This window comes from Solanum tuberosum, unplaced genomic scaffold (genome assembly GCF_000226075.1).
Source record: "Solanum tuberosum cultivar DM 1-3 516 R44 unplaced genomic scaffold, SolTub_3.0 scf00040, whole genome shotgun sequence".
NCBI lineage: Eukaryota > Viridiplantae > Streptophyta > Magnoliopsida > Solanales > Solanaceae > Solanum > Solanum tuberosum.
Genome location: NW_006238964.1, coordinates 2,036,928 through 2,057,420, shown reverse-complemented (window position 1 = coordinate 2,057,420; position 20,493 = coordinate 2,036,928). Strand labels below are relative to the sequence as shown.

The window sequence follows — 20,493 nt, the reverse complement described above, 5'->3', positions numbered from 1 at the left end:
CGAGTATTTGTGACTATGAATCACATACATTGGCGTTTTGAGAAAGGCTTATATCAAACATTCCCGTCAAGAAATTTCATAACATTTCTCGATTTGTGCATGTCATCCTTGCGCAAGAGTCATGCTAATCTTCTCTTCTCTATATCGTTCCAATTTTATCAAATGTCCCCAAAGGAACAAAAATTTCATAATACAGATGCAAGAATGACTTGAAAATTTTCTGTTACAGTAGGAGGATCAAGAAAAGAGGCACAATTTGACGGTAGGCTTAAGTTTGGAAGTTCCACACAAAATAGCAACATAAAAAAGTCAGCAGATTGTCTCTAGTAATTGAGTAGATTCCAAGAGCTCATTTCGTAGCAATATGTTGATGCATGTGGCTCATGGCACACAGCTACAATGAAAATATAGCAATTGTACAATCAATTACACCAGACTTGGCCAGATCCTCCACCAGTCATCTATGATAGACTTTGCAGGCAGGACCAGATTAAACAAATTTGTGCCCCCAAAACATAGCAAATGCCTCTTCCACTCGGCAGATCAATCAACAAATAATAATCTTAGCAACAGAAAGCCTTAAAGCCATGCCAAAGCATCTATCGTATTTTTTTCTTTTCAAATGAGAAAATGAATAAACAATGACAAGATTCTTGTGTAACTTAACAGAAGGCTTCAAAAACTCTTCTGAAGAAACCAGCATGTGAATGTTGCCACTCCAACTTTTGCAAGCCACATGTTTTCTACACCAACACCTATGGGTCCATTAGTGGATCTACAACAACACCTCGTCCCAAAGCAAATGTGCACAACATCGGAATTTTGTATGCATACTGAATTAGAGCTTCAGTTGCCAGAAGATACAAGAACATTGTGCTCCTTTAGACGTTTTTGAAAATGAGCTAACTGGTTCTGCAACTCTAGGATGCCAGCAGCCTTTTGTGAAAGGATTGCATTTAATCGAGAAATATAATTGTCCAGCTGGTTCCCTGGTTGATCTGCCTCAACTAATAGATTCATCTCCTGAAATTGTGAAACAGGATTCTCAATTCCCATGAATATCCAGCTAGCCAAGCAAAATTAACTTGTCTACAAAGTGACAAGCAGATACACAACCACGGAAAAAAGTACTTGCCAACATCCTTACGGGATTACAAGACTGACATAAAATAATTATAGAAAGACTTTTCCAACTACAAACATCAGGTATAATCAGTAACATCACCATTTTTTAAGAATATATATCTACTTCAACTCCCTATGCTGAAGACGTAAAGCATTGTTCCACAAAATTCATGTTCGTTACATACCTCTCGAACAATGTCCATTGTTTCCTCCACTTGTTTCCGATGCGCATTCACAAGATCTTCCTCATCCTGAAAAATTAAACATAAAGCATTCAGAGGCACACTCAGGGCTAAGTGAAATTCCTCAATTTTCCACAAAATAGATTCACCTTTAGGAGAGCATTCAGATCATCATCCGAGTTTGAATACTTTGCCTCTGTTCTAGGTGGCTCCTTCCACTTTGTCTGAGCATTTGCTCTCTTCATTTTATCTTCTGAATTGGAGATAGTGTAACCATCAAGCTTCTCATTCTTCTTCCACATTGGCTTCTCTTGTACATAGAAATCTTCATCATATTCATCTTTGTCAATTTGTTCAGGCCATGAATCACCGGTATCATCTTCAAATGTTGATGTAGAAGGTACAACTGCAGAAAAAGATAATGTTGTCGACTCCTTCAGATTCAATGTTGAGGATGAGACGTCCTTCTTTGAGTTGTTCCCTTTTGAAAGACTCTTCACCCTGAAATTTACAGCAAACTGCAAAGCTAAGACTATGAACACAGAAAATAGCAGCCGTGGAAACAAAATCTTATTCAAGAAATGATTACCTGTCAGCATATCTTAATGTATTTAAAGTATGCTCACAAGATCCTGCATTTGGGGAAATGCAAGATATCATAACAGTACGACTATTTCCAACAAAAGAGTCCCTCAGCACTTCAGTTAATTTACTGCCTCTAAAAGGAATATGGTTTTGATCATTGTCAAGGGCTCTAATGCATTCCTTTAGTGCCAGCAAACTTTTATTAATCTCTGCTCCTTCAATTCTGCATAACAGAAAACAAGGTAAATATGGTAGTAAGAAGAGAATTTATTAAAAGACGAAGAAAAGCAGTAACTTGGTAGATAAATACCTGGTTTGCTTATCATTATCAGTTGTGTCTGCACCACGTTCACTTCCTGCAAGGTCTATGAAGGAGAGCTTCCCAATAACACGGGGAGGTTTAGATTCGCTACCGTCAGCTGACCTCTTAACAGAAAGCTGGAGAATAGCATGTGACCTAGATGATTCCTCATTGGCACCAGTGGTGCCAGTACTTCTAGTTGCATTTCCTCTGTCAATGAGCTCCTTAATCATCTCCACATCAGAGACCCTGTATTCTTGCAATCCAACTATACATACTTGTTGTTTACCATCCTCTCTCATGCAAAGTTTCCTGCAAAGAATTAGTTTCAGTTATCCTCAGAAAGCTACAACACTTTAACGTTGCAAAATGCAGAAACACTTACTTCCGATCATTAAGCAAGTCATAGAGCTTTCCACCATATATCTCAAAAAAACTGAAAAACAATTGAAAACCCTGGTTCCGGTATGTATGATGAATGAGCCTCAAAAGATCCCTAGATGCCCTCAGAGGTAGTGGTTTCATGGTATACGTTTTGCCACTTCCTGAATAAGCCAAAGATGAAAAGAATTTTAGAGGAAGTTATAGAAAAAGTAAGAAAACCAAGCCTCTTTGCACGATCATCACAGATAGTTGACACCAGATTGATTATGAAAACAAACTTGGAAGCACAGTCAAAGACCTCTCAAGGAAGCTGTAAAATTGGCACATGACAGAATAAATTGACTGGGTATTGGTTGTTTCATATGCCTTGCATTTGAAACAGTGGACTGAAATTACTGCATATGAAATGACTGGAAGACAAATTTTGAAGATAATGCAAGAAGAAAATTTGAAAACTTTAGGCTATTTTTATCAGCAATTGCATCATCAGCTGATTAATATTTTTGTAATGGTTCCTAAAATAGTTGAATTTGTATGAATGACATACACTAGAACTTGCCATGACCTAGATCCCTGGAGAATGAGCATTTACCATTGAATGTAGAATGATCTTTTCTCATTTCTAAGTTAATGTTTGCACATTTTGCAGGGCTGTGAGATTAAAAGCCTCTGATTGTGTTATATTTATAAAGACCTGGGACTTCAGGAATTGTTGCAATAAGAGAATTTGAGTACAAAAGCTTCATAGTACACCAAATCCCCCTACTCCCAGAATGGGCAGCACTAGACAGTGTTTGATGTTTTAAATCTTGATCTTCAACCAATTGATAAAGGAGTTTGAACATAGCAATAACAAAGAAAAATCACAAATGATTACAGGTGTAGAACATATCCCTTAGCATCAATAAGCAGAGGGTCTAAAAGCAATATTAATAAAAGAGTTTTGTAAAAACTCATCCCACATGATAAGTGCATTACTAGATATTGGAGAACACTGATAAATCGAGCAAATAGTAACAATGTGTAAGTGCATTCAGACCACTATTCTTCACAGTTCGAACAAGCAAAAGGATAAGTAAGTGGATGAAGTCAAAACAACTTGTGCCAAGAGAAATAATGGTGACATTGATAAAAAAAAAATACTGATTAAGCTAGGTAGCATACCTGTTTGCCCATACGCAAAGCAAGTAGCTTTTGTGCGTTGGAAAATTATTGGGACAATGGGCTCCACTGTTTCATGGTATACCTAAGGAGACATGTGGCAGACCAAAGTTAACAATGATCTGAATGCAGTTAGGAGTTTTGGAGTCTGATGTAGAATCATGTATTTTATAATCACCTCATCATTCGAAACCTCCTCATTTAGCACAGCATCAAAGACAAACTCATGCTTCTCAACATATTGAGTCAGATCAACCTGTATTATAGTCGTATATAAGAACTTCAAACTCAAAGAAAAAGGTTTGAGGGCAAACTTGGGCAAAACTAAGCAACAAGACATAGGAGGGAGATTTACAAAACACAAAGAGATCAATGGTCATGTCAAATAATCATATTTCCACATTCGTGTAATCTTATTGCAGAAGTTTTTGGCATTCAAGAAGAGATATCTTTGTTAGCAAAATGATTTCCATCAGGCAAATAATGGGTAAATGTTTGATAACAGTGATTTTCAGGTTGTCAATTACTAGAATATTCATTCTAGTCACGAGATTGAAATTGAAGGGATAGACATGCATATTCAACTGCCAATACAGGATAAAAACAACTGCATTTCCACAAACCTTTAGTTTAGTTTCATGGACTACTAGAGAGTTGAAACGTGTTTCAACGATGTCTTCTTCATTCTTCGTTAATTCCTTTTTGTTTAGTGGTCGCTTACGCACCTGGAAGTAGATAACCATTAGAAACAACTTGAACAAGTACTAACAACTTCGTTCACGTGCAAATACACATGAAAAAAGGTAGACTACTCTTGTGCAAGAGAAAAAATAAAGAAATCGCATAACAGGGATTGCATGCTGGATATCGTTAAGAAAATGAGAATGATTCTGCGGTATACAAACTGAGAAGTAGAATACTTTAACTCCAGAACTAGAAGCAATGAAGTTGAGTAAAACATACCACCACTTTGATCTTTGCGACATTGCTGGCCTTGTCTTTATCAACAGCAAAACTCTTAGAGACATTACTCTCTGGCAATCCCCGAACTCTACCAGTTTGCTTGTTGTTTGCAAGGAATTGCTCCGAGTCATCAAAGCTTTTTGCTCGAGCAAAGTGATGCATGGAAGGAGCATCATACAAACCAGCAACAGGCATCTATATATAAAAACTCCACATAAGAGAACTTGAAAACTAAACTATAGGAATTATAAAGGTAGAACTACAAAATATCAGTCAAACTAGTATGATATTATATGAATTATCATGGCAGAGACAAGGACCAAATTGAGGTATATCAAATTGTTGATATCCAAATATATGGTGTTGTAGTGTTTGACCAAATGATGCTACAATAAAATGTCACTCAAAGAGCCAAAGTGTGTCAACCTGGAGATTCTAACATCTAACTGCCACTGTCCATCATCTAAGAGAAGAAATAGAGAATGCAAGAGTAGGCACAGCAGGCAAAGAAATAGAGAAGAAATAAACAAATTGTTCAATCGCAAAGCGAGTTTGCACTATAGTAACAGAAAAATCAACAGGCAAAATGGCAAGAGCTTTGGTGGCATTGGAAAAGTAAGAAGCTCTAATCATGTGAAACTTATTAAAAGTGGACAACAATTCCATGGCACTGTAAAATGAGAAGCTCTAATCCAATTGCACATCTTGCACTGACATAACAAGGGTGATGTCCAATCGCATATAACTAAAATAATTAGATTTCCAATCCCCTTAAAAATACGAACGCAGAATTTGTCCAGATCAGAAACCAAACCTCTGGTAAAAGCTCAGTATCCAATGAGTGTAGATCTAAGAGTCCAGGACTGAACTCATTGGGATAGACTTCTTCGTCACCATTCCTTCTCTGGCTTGACTGTCGATGATTTCCCGGCGGCGTCAAAGGCTCCGCAAAGAGATCGCTTCCTCCACTATATGTCCTCTGTGCACCTCTAAGCATTCTCGACCCTTGAGCTCCACCATAGTATCCATATTCCTGTCCCTTCACCGACATCAAAATCAAATAAACACAATGAACAAAACCACTGTACAATCAGATCTATGAGCTAGGGCAACAGTAAGCTCAGAAAAACAAAAAAAAAGTAGAGAAAATCCAAAACCTGTGGAGCCTGAGGAACATTATTATTTGAAGTTTGAAGATGCTGAAGACCAGCTGATTGAAGCCATCTTCCATTAGATGAAGTCTCCAGGAAGTTATCAGAGTATTGCCTCTGGTGATGCCCCGTCGATGTTCCAGATCTTTGCCTGCCAACTGCATTCATGTTTTTTCACTACTTCAATCTCCGATTAAATCCAATCTCCTCTTCTTCCACAAACAACAAATTTCCACACCTCCAAAGCACAATCAATCAGCTGAAACCTCTCTCTCCGTCTCTATAAATCAACGATTCAATGAACAGATTAGTTTCACAGTGCCCAGTGGGTATCAGAAAGAGAGAAATAGAAGATGAAGATGAAATGGAAGACTCGGAGGGCTTTCAAAAGCATCTATAAAGTTTAACGGTTCTGATTCATTTCACCGTCACAAACAGTTAAAAGTAAATCTGAAGGTATTTTCAGTGCGATAAAAGGAGAGAACGAAGACGAAGAGCGGATGAGAATACAGAAAAATATTTATTTATTTTTAACCAACCAGAACGGACACGATTATTAGAAATGTTCAAAATACCATTTTTGAATTTGGCACGTGTGAGGGGTTTTGGTGGGGCCCACTAATTTTTGAATTTGAAGATAGCAAAACAGGCTCACATGGTGGGGCTACGTCGTTTTATGCATTCATTGGCCAAACATTTGTTTATTTATTTATTAATATATGTGATTAAATTTAATTAATTATGGGTTAATTTTTGACTAATTCTGAACCCGCCTTTGACTTGTATTCAAATTTTCGTACATGTTTGGAGTGGTGATTAGATGGTGACACGTGTATAAGATCAACGGTGGATTTTGAATAATTGAACGTGCGAATATCGTGGTTGGAAGTAATTAAAATCAAAATGGCCGGTGAGTGTGTCCAACTTTTGGATGGAGCCGTTTAGATGCACTTTTAATAGATGGATTTAGTTAGTGGAATGTTCCATGCCACAAAATTTAATTAGATATCCCTTTTTCTAGGTCACCCTTTATGTCTTGTTTCATTTTTTTTCAAAAAAATATACATACTATCTTCGTTTCAATTTATTTGTTTGATTTTAACTTGATATGTAATTTTAAAAAGTGAAGAAAACTTGTGAATCTTATAGTCATAAGCTAAAAATATGTGGAATGCATCAAAATGTTCTTTTTTTGGTATTGAAAACACAACAATAACAACATACACGATATAATCCTACAAATAGATTTAAGAAGAATAGGGTGTGTGCAGGCCATAACTCTGCCTTGTGATTTGTGAAGACACTTTATGCTGTCCTATATAATTTTTGCTTGCATTGCATTATTTGATCTACATATTAAAATGATAACATTCGAGATAATCGGCTATAGAATAGACAATAACAACAAAACCTCCTAGAGTACGTTCATTTCACACTAACTAAAGTGGAATTTAATCACCAAGGTAGAGTTGTATAAAAATGGCGACTAGGGCTGTTGTTTCCATTTTTATTATATTTATATAATTTTATGTCTCCGATAGATCTACATTGGATCATTCATTTACAATGGAATGGAATATAAAATCAACATATCTCAATGAATCATATCATATATATATATATATATAAAAGAGAACCTTAGTCCCGCCTACGTGGCGCCACCACAAACTAGAATTCATTTTTAATTTATTTATTTATAAAACTAGCCTTCCTCTTTCATGAAAAATTGTGAAATTTATGAAAAGTTGCGACTTTTATGAAAAATTGTGACTTTTATGAAAAATTGTGACTTTTATGAAAGGTTGTGACCTTTCTGAAGGGTTGCAACTTTTCCAAATAGTTGTAACATTTCTAATATGACACAATAAACATTTGTTCACACTACACGTTGTTGTCTATAAATAGAGGGGTTTCCTCTCATTTTAAAACAACGAAAATTCTGAACCTCTTCTTCTTCTTCTCAATTAAATATTTGTGTACTTTGCTCCTGTTGAGTGGCTCACTGACACCTTTGCTTATGTTACATATCATGGTATGTATTTTTACAGTCATTGATTTATGCTTATGTTATTAAGAATAAATGATAAGATGTAATAATTTTCATTTTCCTTTATATTATTAATGTTCGTTATTATGTAATCTTGTATGTAAGATAATATAGTGTTTTACTTTTAATAACTGATAGGTTTTAAGTATTATTTTATAAATTTCATGATATTAAATTCCCGCGCGAAGCGCGGATAATTTTACTAGTACAATAGAATTATGGCTACACAAACTGTTGAGAACAGCTCTGAGAGAGATGGTTTCCGAAAGTATCTCAATTCAAATACATTGGTTCTAAAACACAATTTCTCTATATATCCTTTCCAATGAATTTTCTTTCTTTTTTCTAACTTGTATTCATAATAATCTAGTCAAGATACTTTTAAATAAGTCTCTTTTAATTTTGAGATGCCAAAACGAACTTTAGCATAGTGTTATGGTCGATTGTAAAAAGATTAGGGTTTGATTCCTTGCGATCATAATTTTCTTAACATTGAGGTTCACAAAATTAGGTCTATACATGATACATCCCCTTGCCGTTATTCAACAAACGATGTGTTTGACTAGTTTTGAATTAAAAAAATTGCACAATATATAGTTTGTTTGTTTTTTCAAACTTATTGTATTTAGTACTCCGAATATTTTTTTCAATCCTACTTGGCCTAAGGTGACTTCGTCACGGCCTATATGGTCAAAAGTTTGTCCTGAAGGTATCACACAAATTCAATTAAACTTTTAAATTAAGGTCTAAAAATTGAAATTACCTACAAATAAATTTAGAGGGCAATAACCAAAGAAAAAGGCTATTTGAAAAATCAGGCGTGTTCATGGTAACTTAGAGGAGGACCATTATGTTTAGACTTTAGAGGGCAAGTCACTGACAGGTTGATCGCGATTTAGAGCCCATTTGGATTGGCTTAAAAAAATTAGCTTGTAAGTCAAAAATAAAAAGTCAAACTGAAATGACTTTTAAGTCAAAAATTTAAAAATAGTGGGAGACCTACTTTTGGTTTTTGACTTATTTTAAGTCATTTTTTACTTTGACAAACACTTCGTAACTTATTTTAAGTCATTTTTGACTTATTTTAAGTTATTTTTTATACTTGTCATACACTTTCAGAAGTCAAAAACTAGCTTAAAAATATATTTGACCAACTTTTAAGTCAATCCAAACGGGCTCTTAGCCTTCTTCTCCTCTGAACTTTAATTTAAAATCATAAAATTCAATTGTCAAATAAGATAAATAAATTAAAATGGAGGGAGTAACTAATCAGAGAAACTTTGAGTAGTAGAAAAGGTGGAAAAGATGAAAAATATGAGCTTTGTTATCTCCAAATCTTTTAATTTAAGAGGAAGGACAAACAAGTAATTTTGCATTGTGTCAGCATTAACTAATTGATGAAGTCACAATTTAATTTGCACAAATCTACTCTCCATATGATATAAAATCACTCTGAAGATGTTAGTTCTAGTATAAAGGTAATATGGGAATTCCATAAGAGAAATTTTGAGTAGTAGAAAAGGTGGAAAAAAATGAAAATAATGAGCTTTGTTGTTTGCAGCCCTTTTAACTTAAGAGGAAGGACAAAAAAGTAACTAGCATTGTGTCAGCATTAACTAAAAGATGAGGTCACAATTTAATTTGCACAAATCCACTCTCCATATGAAATAAAATCCTTTAGAAGATGTTAACTCTATTATAAAGTTAATATGCGAATTCTATTAGAGAAACTTTGAGTAGTAGAAAAGGTGGAAAAGATTAAGAATATGAGTTATGTTGTTCCTAACCCTTTTAACTTAAGAGGAATGACAAAAAAGTAACTAGCATCGTGTCAGCATTAACTAAAAGATGAGTTCACAATTTAATTTGCATAAATCTACTCTCCATATGAAATAAAATCATTTAGAAGATATTAGCTCTATTATAAAGTTAATATGCGAATTCTATTAGAGAAACTTTGAGCAGTAGAAAAGGTGGAAAAGATTAAAAATATGAGTTATGTTGTTCCCAACCCTTTTAAATTAAGAGGAAGGAAAAAAAGTAACTAGTATTGTGTCAACATTAACTAAAAGATGAGGTCACAATTTAATTTGCACAAATCTACTCTCCATATGAAATAAAACCATTCAGAAGATATTAGCTCTATTATAAAGTTAATATGTGAATTTTATAAGAGAAACTTTGAGTAGTAGAGAATGTGAAAAAGATGAAAATATGAGTTTTGTTGTTCCTAACTCTTTTAACTCAAGAGGAAGGACAAAAAGTAAGCATTGTGTCAACATTAATTAAAAGATTCGGTCACAATTTAATTTGTGCAAATTAACTTTCCATACAAAATAAAATAATTCAGAAGATGTTATCTCTATCATAACGTTAATATGCGAATTCCATAACATGAGTCACAATCGAGTATCATAATGTTTTTGAAATACAAATCTAAAAGGCGCGGAATTTGGTCTTATACCGACAAGGCGTCTCTATCTCTATATCCAGTCTTTTCAACTAACTTGAAAAGAAATTCAAAATTACACCAAACTGATTTTTATTTTTCGTCACCAATACCTACTGTTACAAATAGCAAACTTATTATAAAGATTGACAGTCTCTGAAGGGTGATTAAGCAGTCATATCTACAGTAAATTGCTCTGAATTATATCAATTTCCAAATAGCAAACTTTCATTTTCTCTAATTTCTGTAAAAGGAAAATAATGACATCTACACATTGCTCTGAATTATATCAATTTCCAAACAAGATTATTCTCTCATTTATAACATTGTAAACTCAGTTTCCTTTCGTGTTCTCTCCCCTCTCCCTATACATTTTTTTCCTACAGTTCAGAGAGGATCCAGGAGAAGAAAGAAATAAAAACGTTACAAAAGGTTGAGAGGAAAAATGTGCACCTCCACATAGAACTGACAGAAATTGTGGAGATTCGACTATTGTCGGCCTGGAGTTTCACAGCCAGACTATTCAGAAGTACACAGCAAGTAATTCACTCTTCATTTCTCTTTCGTCTGTTCTGTCTTTTCCTCTGATTTAGTTCCAGCATCAACATTTTTGCCAAAGCCAAGTTCTGACATGTCTTGCTTTGCCATCAAATTCCTGCAATTGCGCTAATGAAGCAATCATTTATTTGCTGTCTAAATTCCTATACTATGACGAACAATTGTTGTTTATTAACATAGAGATAGATTACATAACAGAAAAGACCTAAAAACAGCACATATTAGTCAAACCATCTCACTAAAAACCATCAATGTGTGTTTAAATGTTGTAACAAAGCCTCGTGTTGTTTCAAAGGAAAAAGAGAAGGTATTTCAGACTTTGGCGTGTTCAGAATATCAAGGTTTGTACTTCCTGAGATCTTCTCTTCAACTATATGGGGAATTATCCTAGAACTCTTTCTATATTCCTATAGTTTAAGGAGGAATTCTTCCCTTCAAATTGCGCATCTACTGCTGGAATACATTGAAAACAATATTCAGAATACTGCTACTTATGTAAAGTGCAAAAGGTCCAAATTAAACTCTCACATACAGCAGATGACTTGCAACAAATTCAAAATCAACGAGCACCAATATTGCATTGTTCATCTCTTATGAAGATATGCATCACATAACTGATAAAAAAAACACCAAATGGAAGAATTTTTCCTGGTAAAGTCTGATAGAAAAAAATTGAAGTTGCACTATGAAGTAATATGAGAGAGAAACAAGAGCCTGATTCCAACTAATGCTGTCATCATCCTCTGCTAGGAGCATAACCATATCAATTGACTGTTGAGACATAACCACCTCATATAATTGATCATGTTTTACGTTAGGAAACTTTTCACCTTTTCCTCCAGTGGACAAAATTTAGGGGAAGCACTCTTTCAGATACATTACGAGGCATAATTTGCACATATTTGTGAATATAGAAGATGAATTTATAAACTTGCTATATAGAATTTATACAAACTGGAACATTTTGTAGTGCAGCGACCAAAGCAAGTAAAGACCTTTGATGACTACATTAAGCTGTGTGCTAAAGTATACTTTTAACACTTGAAGTAGTGTAACAAGTTTTCCGAACCAATCAAATGAACTTACTTCTCCATTCGGCACTCCAGGTACTTTTTAGAGAGATGTCTACACTCCTCGGATTTATGCCCAGCGGATTTAAGACAATTGAGGTATTCCTTCTTCTCCTAAAATGAACCAGAGAGAAAACAAATAAGACAAGAAAACGTACCACGGAAAACCTATGCTCTATCACAAAAATAAAATCACTTTTTCTTAATTAAAATAGGAAGTGACACACAGAAGGCATCACAAAAGAAATTAACCATGAGAATTGTGAAAGGACTCTACCACGTCACATAAATGCATGTGATCCAATGGGAAAACTCCTTTCTCTGGTGGAACCGGTCTCAGTCCTCTATTTCCACCAAATGCTCCCCCTTCAAAGAATTGAAATAAATATTTGAAACACAAGAGTAAAGAATAAGGAAATACATACAAATAGGACTACAAAGACTCTCCCTCTGGTTTAGGTTGCTGCGCATCAACCGTGGCTTTGAAATATGCGCAATCCCTTGTGCTTCTAAAAGAAACGAAAAAAAAATGCTTTTATACTACCACTTGATTAGTTTGAATGGCTTATTTAAGTTTGTCCTTCCAGAATGTCTTGAAAAATCAAAAATGGCTTTGCATTGTGTCTTTCATCATGATAAGGAATTGAAATACCTTTTGCCTTCCAAAAAAGGAAAAAAAAAGTCTGTTGTGTCAATTTCAATTTCCTATGAAAATTTCATCCTCTTGGCAAACTTTCCTTGATTAATAATTGAAAACTCGGAAGTTTCACAGTGAGGACAAAGGATCAATTACCAGAGTGATTTTAAAAATAAAAACTCCATGGAATTGACTCTATAAAGATGGCGTTTGGACCATTTTGCACACACCGTGACTAATCCACTAGGTACTTGTTACCTCCCACCACACACATTCCAGGCAACTCTCTACTGGCTTCCACAAACGGAGAGAAAGTACCTAATTTTTTTGTTTCTACTCCGATGAACCCTAGTCTTCCATGATCAATTCCAACTTCATTAACCGCTAGGCCACAATATTTTAAATGACAATGGGAAAAAAAAGGAAAGAGAATTTATTTAATGCATGCCATATTATGTTTGTTTGTTTATAAGAAGCTGAATATCATATAAACTTCAGATATCAACCTATGTAACTTTTCTTTAGAATTGGTTCCAAAACGGTTCATAGTCATATCAAGACCACATTGAGGTAACATGCACCATCCAACCAAAGGGATAACATGCTTTTCACCTGAAAATAATAAAATATGATGCTGAAACTCATAGCAATTTACTTTCAGAAAAATATATTTTGCTCTTTCCTTAACTAATTGGCAATCTAATAGATATTCATACTAAGTAATTGATTACCTTTGATAAATTGTTTGTACTGTTCAAAGGTTGATGTTTCAGTAAATAACAAACTCAAAATGTTAACAGAAAATACATAAAGTCCCCCTAAACTCAACATTTTACCGATAAGTTATATAAATCAAATTTACCCATAATATTAGCGAATAAAAAGGACATATGAAGAACACAAGCAAAATTGAAACAGAATACAACTAAACTTCCTACTGACTCAGTTTAAGCTAAATTTGTGCTTATTTAAGATATATTTTCACTGAGAACTACATAATCGTGAGAAATTCGCATATAACTGGTGGGAATCAAGAGGGTAAATTTACCTGCACTCATTCCGGAGATGTTGATTTGTTGTATCTTACAGCGTGATTTCGCCCGAAAGTCTGATAACGACGGAGCAGAGAAGCATTACAGGCTGGACTTCTAAAACCAACGAGGCAAAGAAGCAGTTCTTAATTGGGCTTCGATCGGAGGCCCAACCCTTCTGAAATACAAGATGTGCTCGTTTTTATAGGGTTTTTTCCTTGGACTCAGAAACTAATTCATATACGTTCAAATACATGTATTTCAAAATACATATGGTCAAAATTATATTTAATTTGTTCTAGATACATATATTTTGTGTGATTCATAGGTATCTAAGATACATATACAAATTTTGTTTGCCTTCCTTATGTTTTCGCTCGTCTCTTTCCCTATTTCAGTGTATATGGTAGCTAAACACGTGTATCTAGATGTATATGGCTTATAATGTGATATGAAATTATTAATTAGTGAGATAAAATGTAATTATTTCAAACTATAGAAAAAATTAATAAATATAATAGAAATATTTGTGTAATTAGATAGTTTCTCCTCTTTTTTTTTTCATTTTTCATGGTTTAATGGTAATTAAGTCTTATAAGTAACTTACAGTCCTTCAAAGATTCTTGGGATCTTTTGGTAGTGGGATGGGATAAATAAAAATATCAGATAAAATTAATTATCTCACCTTCTCTATGAAATAACTAATCCCGCGATTTCCCCCATCTAGCACGAAAAATTTATTATGTATGAGGCACAACTAGTACTAGTTGTATGAGGCTATTGGCTTAAATGGGTGCTAAAAGTAGAAGTTAAAAAAGACACGAAATATGAAGACGAAATTTTTTAAAGTACAATAAATGAAAAATGAGAGAAAAAGAAATAAAAATAATTTTAGTAGTCGATTTTCACGACATAAGTGACCATTCAAATAATTAACTTGAATTTTTTTATGTTCATAGCCTTTAAGTATAGGGACCTTAATTATATAATACTGAAAATTATAATTTGGAAAATATATTCTATAAAACAAATAAGTATAAGAATAATAATTATTTTCATTCGTATAAACTGAAGGAGAAGTTGAACTGATTTTAAAATAAAATTAAAAAAAAAAAAAAACATAAAACGAGAGGAATGAAGAAAGAGAAGAAGAGTAAAAAAGAGAAACAAAAGGGCAGGAAGGAAAATAAAGTATGGCCCATGAATCAGAATATAATGTTAATATAATAATCCCTCATACAACTAGTACCAGTTGTACCTCATCCATAATAAAAAATTTCATCTAGCACCCTCATAAAAAGAAAGAAATAAAGGAACACCAGGTGTCATTCGTTTTTTTTTTCCCAAAGATAGTCTCTGCGAGTTCTGTTATGTTTTGTTTGTTTGAATTTTTTTTACAAAATAAGTACTCCTTTAACTTCTATCTTAAAGAAAAGAAATTCCAAACCCAATTTTTCAAATCTTCCAAAGACATTAAACATGCTCTTGCAGTAAGATGTTTCCAACGTCCACTGCAGAATCTTGCCTGATGTTCTAATCATTGGGAATACATCCTCGTGGAATATTCAGTATTTGAATCAGACAATTTTTTTAATTTTTTTTGTTCATAGAAACTACAATATCAGTAGTGAAAATAAGGAACTATTAAGCTGCAAACTAGAGGAACACCAGCACAGTGTATTTGCAGCAAAGTGAGTTTTGTACCATTGAAATATGGACACCTGAAGCAGACAATATCGAGGGAACAATATACAGTTTACAGCCGAAACCTCTGAGGTTTCCTCAGTAGAGATGTGTACAAAGATTTACAGAAAATACTGGTTATAATCCTCTTTTCCTATAAGTAGATGGATGCTTGATCTGCAGGATGTCCTGAACCTGGCTTCTGTTACGATTGGTAACAAATGAATAATATACATCTCCAGCAAAAGTAGCTAAGCTACAGTCTGAGAATGAGTGTCAGGTGGTGTCAATCTACACACATGGGGCTGTTGAACTACCACTAAGACTGAATTCTTTAAAGTTCCTTTCTTGGGTGAAGTTGGCTGCAAGATTAGAATTCAATTTCAGTTCAGATACCAAATATCATCCGTTAAACAAAAATAATAGTGAACAATATGAAGATTATAAACCATTCTGCCAAGAAACATGTGTAGGAAACAAATTGGCTAGTCGAAATTGTAGAAACTTGAATCAAGTTCTAATTGGCAGTTAGTTAATACAATAACACCAAGAAGAAGTTATGAAAAATTGAAAATGATGAGAGATGGGGGGAACTCGAGAACAAATCTCATGAATGAATACTCACCACGCCTATATGCCATCCATGAGTACTGAAGTCTTTAAAAGTAGCTGCATCCATTTCCTGCAGTATCACAACTGAAGATTAGAGGTTTGGGGATTCATTCAAGCAGTATATGTACAAGTAGATATTATGAGTTATACTCCTGAATCCAGCTCCAATACAAACCATATGCCTACCTTAAAGTTTCTTTAATTCATGATGCTGCTAATTAAAATCAAAATAGTCAATTACAAGCAGCTATGGAAACTACAAAATGTTAAATGTTCAGGAGAGGCTGCACTGAATTACAAATAAGAATTTATATGAAAAATTGGAGAGGGGACTAAGGGAACACATGTTTATTCTATATGTAGCTATTCCTTGCTGGTGGTAGTTGTTAGGGGTAAAGTTTCGAATAAAGATCTGGCTAAGGTCTCCAAATATGTGGGGAGAAGGCGCGAGAAATTGAAAGAGAAAGGACAACGTTTAAAAGTTTCTTCTTTATCATATTTGACTATTTAGAAATCATTATGTACGGATCAAGTTTCTCTTTTATCTCCCTTGCTCTTGTCAAACAAGGAGATGATCATCATCTCATACCACTTCCACTTTTTTTTTTGCTAATATCAAACCTTAGACAAAAGATAGACAATATTCACCAAGATCAGCCAACTCTAAGCAAGGCAATTAGAATTATGGTATCAAAGGACACTTACAATGCTATAAATAGGAGGTACCATTCTCTCCCCGAGAGACTTTATTACAGGCATAACAGAAAAGCGTGGTGCTAAGTCTTTTGACCTGAAGGTCCACCTGAGGTAAATAAAATATTAATGATATTCTCAGATTACAACTTGATAAGGAATTCTTTCTACTAAAATAAACCCGAAAACTGGCAGAAATTTTCACTTACCCAATGTAAGAGAGTATACAAAACTGTGCCCATTCTCGAACCAACAATCGGAGCCAGTAGTTACCTATTGAATTGTCGACGTTTATAAGAATCTGAAAATTAAAATACCTGATTATCACAAGATTTTAAAGTAAAACTAACTACTAAGAACAAATAAAGGTGGGTGTCAATACCGCCAGTTCTGCCACAGCCATCATATGCATTGCATTTCGAAATTTTCTGGATAATCACATAGATAAAGAGTTAAAACCCAATAATTCATGAGACACTGAGTCCAGAAATATAGGATACCATATTAAAATTAGTGAATATTGCATACTTGAGCATTGTATACTTTGTGTAGATTGCTTCATGCATTGCAGGGATTTCCTCATCCTCTATAAAGGTCAACTGTTCTTGCAGAACTATTAAGTTCTGCGATATGTGCTTAAATATTACATAAAATGAAATGACATAGCCAACTGTGAGGAGTACCTGTATTACATACGTAACAGAAAATTAATATCATGTGTGAAAACAATAAAGAAGTTGGCAATGCTACACAACTAATTTGTATTGTTAAAAAGAAATTAAATGAAAAAAACAGTGCAGTAGGCAATAATGCACTACTAATTCTCAGTCTGACAAAGAAATTAAAACAAAACAATAATATGGAAGACAATGCTGCACGACTAATTCATAGTGCGATAATGCAGAAGGCAATGCTGCACTCTTTCAAAGTCAAAAGAACATAGTGGACTCACAGAGAAATAAGGTACAGAAGCTCTATAGCCGACATGAGTCAAGTAGAAAATACATCCAAGCGCAGCTGTGATGCGGCGCTCTTGTATTGAAAGACGCTCACACGTGATGCAATATCCATTAGAAATGAGCAAGAACGAAACAAAAGTTACTGTTTGGAACAGAATTCCAGTAACATAGACACCAAATGATATCCACAGAGAGCACACATGATGATAAAAGCATGAATACCTGCAAGGCAACATCAAATAGAAGAACAATAAGAAAAAAACAAAACCTCCAATGAGCAAGTTTAACTTCACAGTGACTTTATCCACAGTAGTTGTTTCGTTCGAGAAATAGAGCACAGACAGAACTATTGAGCATCCCATGGTTAGGTAATCAAATTGAAGTGGAAATCGAATTTTCATAAATTTGCATCAAACAGTCAAATTTGGAGGAAAGCTTCACTTTACACCTAAAATAATAAAAATGACAAAAGGCCTTACCAAAAGAGGAAAGATAGGGTAAGTTGCAGAGTTTTGATCAGTGGAACAGTAGCCAGCGTCCATTGCAATCTGTTCGTCTGTTCTAGTGCACATAAACAACCAAAATTAAACAAATTACTTTAACAGTTCGACAGTAAAGGATAAATCGGAAATACTATACAGAATTTAAAAAACTACTAAATTATTTGCACAAAGAAGACTTCCAAGCGCATAACTCGGATAAATTGATTAACGACGTTACATAAAACCTCGATAAACCGTATAGGCAACGAATCAATTCGAGTAGCTTATTCATGTATGAATAACGAAGGAATTATAACACAAAAAGTTCATAATAACACAGCGAAAAATTTGTGTAAGTGTGTCTTCAACTATCAGATGCATCAAATTACTCGTTCTCCATAAAGCGAAACTAGAAAGAGGGGGAAAAAGGAGCAGAAAGAGAAAATGAAATAGACCTGAAAATGGCGATTTTTGCAAGTGTTGAAAGTCCAGGAACAGACGGAGATGAACCAAATTAGCGTCAAAATGAAATAGAGAGGAGGAAGCGACCGATACTCTTCCTCTATTCTACTGGAATCAGAAGAAATTTCCATTGTGTTCTCTCAGCTAATTTTCATTCTCAACGCCAGGCTATGGCTTTTCTATTTATACGCAAGCAGCACGCACGTTCTCCATTTTAATTTTCTTCTTCTTTATCTTTTTCTCTTTTTAAAAAAAATTAAAAAATCAACTACCATTCTAGTGGTAAAATAGCAATAATTTCCTCAATTTTTGAACGGATTATTGACCTGCTCATCTATTAGTTAGTCAATTCACCTCAACTTATTTCATTCATGAATATTTGGACTGATATGTAATTCAAATTGCTCAATTAAAAATCCTGTCAAAATAATTACATTGGAAAAGAACATAAAAAATCACTTAATATTTACTTAATTAAATATGATGTATAGTTCATAATTTCCGCTTATTCATTTGAAGATTAATTACATATGTAAAACGAATCAAATAAGGTAAAAAATCCCCCCATGGCCCTAAAAACGACTCAAGCTAAAGTTATATTTGTTCTTATACAATTCATATGGATTATTGCTCTAGTATTAAGCACTGGAGATTGATTTATTCAATTCAAAGTCTAGTAACTTGTCCAACATTTTTATATAACTTGTACTACTTTGCAATAGAATATAGATAGTGAGAGCTTTCTCTAATTTCATATTATTTGTCATTTTATATTTTTACAAGCCTTTTTAATTAAAAAGTGAAACGTCTTTAATATTTGTCTAAATATTTCTTTTATCGGAAACAACAATTGAAAACGGCTGCTAATACCCTATAGTCTGAGGAGCAAAAAAGGGGAACCCGCCCATTTCTTATTTTTCTAAAACCTCAAATATTTGAAAAACAAATATCTTAACAAAACAACTACTATTTAAGACACTTTTTTTTAATGTTGGTCAAACTATACAAAACTCATGAGATAGCTACATTAGTAAAGTTTCAAATTAATGGGTGGAATAAAGTAGTTGAAAGTGCATGATGATGTTGTGATGCAACGAAACCATTTTTCTCCTTATAAAACAGACGTGCTAAGCTGCTAAAACTTCGTGCTATATTATCTAACCGAAACATTCAAACAGAATATATGTATGTGACACGCATTCCAAAGAAAAAAACAGAAAATATTGATCAACCACTATAACAATGTTTATTCTAATTAATTAAAGCTTATATTCCTCATGAAATATATTTTTAGTTCTTTTATTATAAAATGCCTTTTATAATATGATAATTTATTAATGGATTTTTAATAAATTATGGTTAGAGAATTTAATTAGGGGTATGTGGATAGGGAGGAAGATATCAATTGATCAACAACTTGCATACTTTTGGGGAAATTAAGGGGCGACTAAGCAACTCCTTCAAAATTTAATTAAAGGTTTAACTTACGTAGTTATGCAGCAAAATGATCTCAACTATATTAGTTGAACAAACTCACTTTAGTCCATCCCACTCCATTACCATATGTTGCTGAGGTTAACAAAAATAAAAAATTAAGGGAAATAAAACTTTCAAATATTTTTAATTAAGGAGTTAAATGGATGGAGATTAAGTTAATATATAAGCGATAATTGACCCGTTCAAAAGTTACTTGAGTTGAAATGACTTGGATTAAAATGGGCTAAAGCTGGGTCATAATCCAACCCATCTAATTCATACTAAATTAATTTTTTTTGTTTGAGTACTTAATAATATTATCTCTGATAATAATTTATTCAAGTTCCCATAGTTTTTCCTTGAGGACTTCTGGATATACATATTTAACTTGGATATTGCTAATATATTCAAATTGACAATATATTGAATTCTAGATGTCAGATTATATTTATTTATTATAACAAATAACATGTCTTATTTTC

The 20,493-nt window shown here is 33.7% G+C and overlaps 3 protein-coding genes across 7 annotated transcripts; all 3 read right to left on the bottom strand.

Annotated features, from left to right (window-relative positions):
• Window positions 1-317: 317 nt before the first annotated feature.
• On the bottom strand, window positions 318-6,373 carry LOC102584807 (kinesin-13A). 2 transcript variants are annotated; one of them, XM_006342996.2, is made up of 12 exons: window positions 5,859-6,373; window positions 5,516-5,740; window positions 4,702-4,896; window positions 4,362-4,463; window positions 3,917-3,994; window positions 3,742-3,823; window positions 2,579-2,738; window positions 2,203-2,505; window positions 1,897-2,115; window positions 1,457-1,808; window positions 1,311-1,376; window positions 318-1,023 (listed from the first exon to the last, which is right to left on the bottom strand). In XM_006342996.2, exons 1-12 carry the CDS (start codon window positions 6,018-6,020, stop codon window positions 847-849), a joined length of 2,121 nt encoding a protein of 706 aa, XP_006343058.1. In that variant the 5' UTR covers window positions 6,021-6,373; the 3' UTR covers window positions 318-846. The 2 variants fall into 2 exon arrangements, with proteins under 2 accessions (XP_006343058.1, XP_006343059.1); XM_006342997.2 differs by having other exon boundaries at window positions 5,516-5,734.
• Window positions 6,374-10,632: 4,259 nt separating this feature from the next.
• LOC102584357 (cytochrome c oxidase assembly protein COX19-like) lies at window positions 10,633-13,846 on the bottom strand. 4 transcript variants are annotated; one of them, XR_001472955.1, is made up of 4 exons: window positions 13,662-13,846; window positions 12,254-12,485; window positions 11,993-12,090; window positions 10,633-11,003 (listed from the first exon to the last, which is right to left on the bottom strand). XR_001472955.1 is itself a non-coding variant. In XM_015306777.1 (4 exons), exons 1-4 carry the CDS (start codon window positions 13,669-13,671, stop codon window positions 10,901-10,903), a joined length of 300 nt encoding a protein of 99 aa, XP_015162263.1. In that variant the 5' UTR covers window positions 13,672-13,839; the 3' UTR covers window positions 10,633-10,900. The 4 variants fall into 4 exon arrangements, 2 of the variants coding, with proteins under 2 accessions (XP_015162263.1, XP_015162262.1); XR_001472956.1 differs by lacking the exon at window positions 13,662-13,846 and adding an exon at window positions 12,872-13,056; XM_015306777.1 differs by having other exon boundaries at window positions 12,254-12,342; window positions 13,662-13,839.
• A 1,478-nt stretch (window positions 13,847-15,324) lies between these two features.
• Window positions 15,325-18,707, bottom strand: LOC102584037 (uncharacterized). Its single transcript, XM_006342994.2, has 9 exons — window positions 18,529-18,707; window positions 18,071-18,147; window positions 17,585-17,813; window positions 17,161-17,315; window positions 17,015-17,060; window positions 16,842-16,933; window positions 16,645-16,741; window positions 15,953-16,009; window positions 15,325-15,689 (listed from the first exon to the last, which is right to left on the bottom strand). Exons 1-9 carry the CDS (start codon window positions 18,664-18,666, stop codon window positions 15,579-15,581), a joined length of 1,002 nt encoding a protein of 333 aa, XP_006343056.1. The 5' UTR covers window positions 18,667-18,707; the 3' UTR covers window positions 15,325-15,578.
• Between the last annotated feature and the right edge of the window lie 1,786 nt (window positions 18,708-20,493).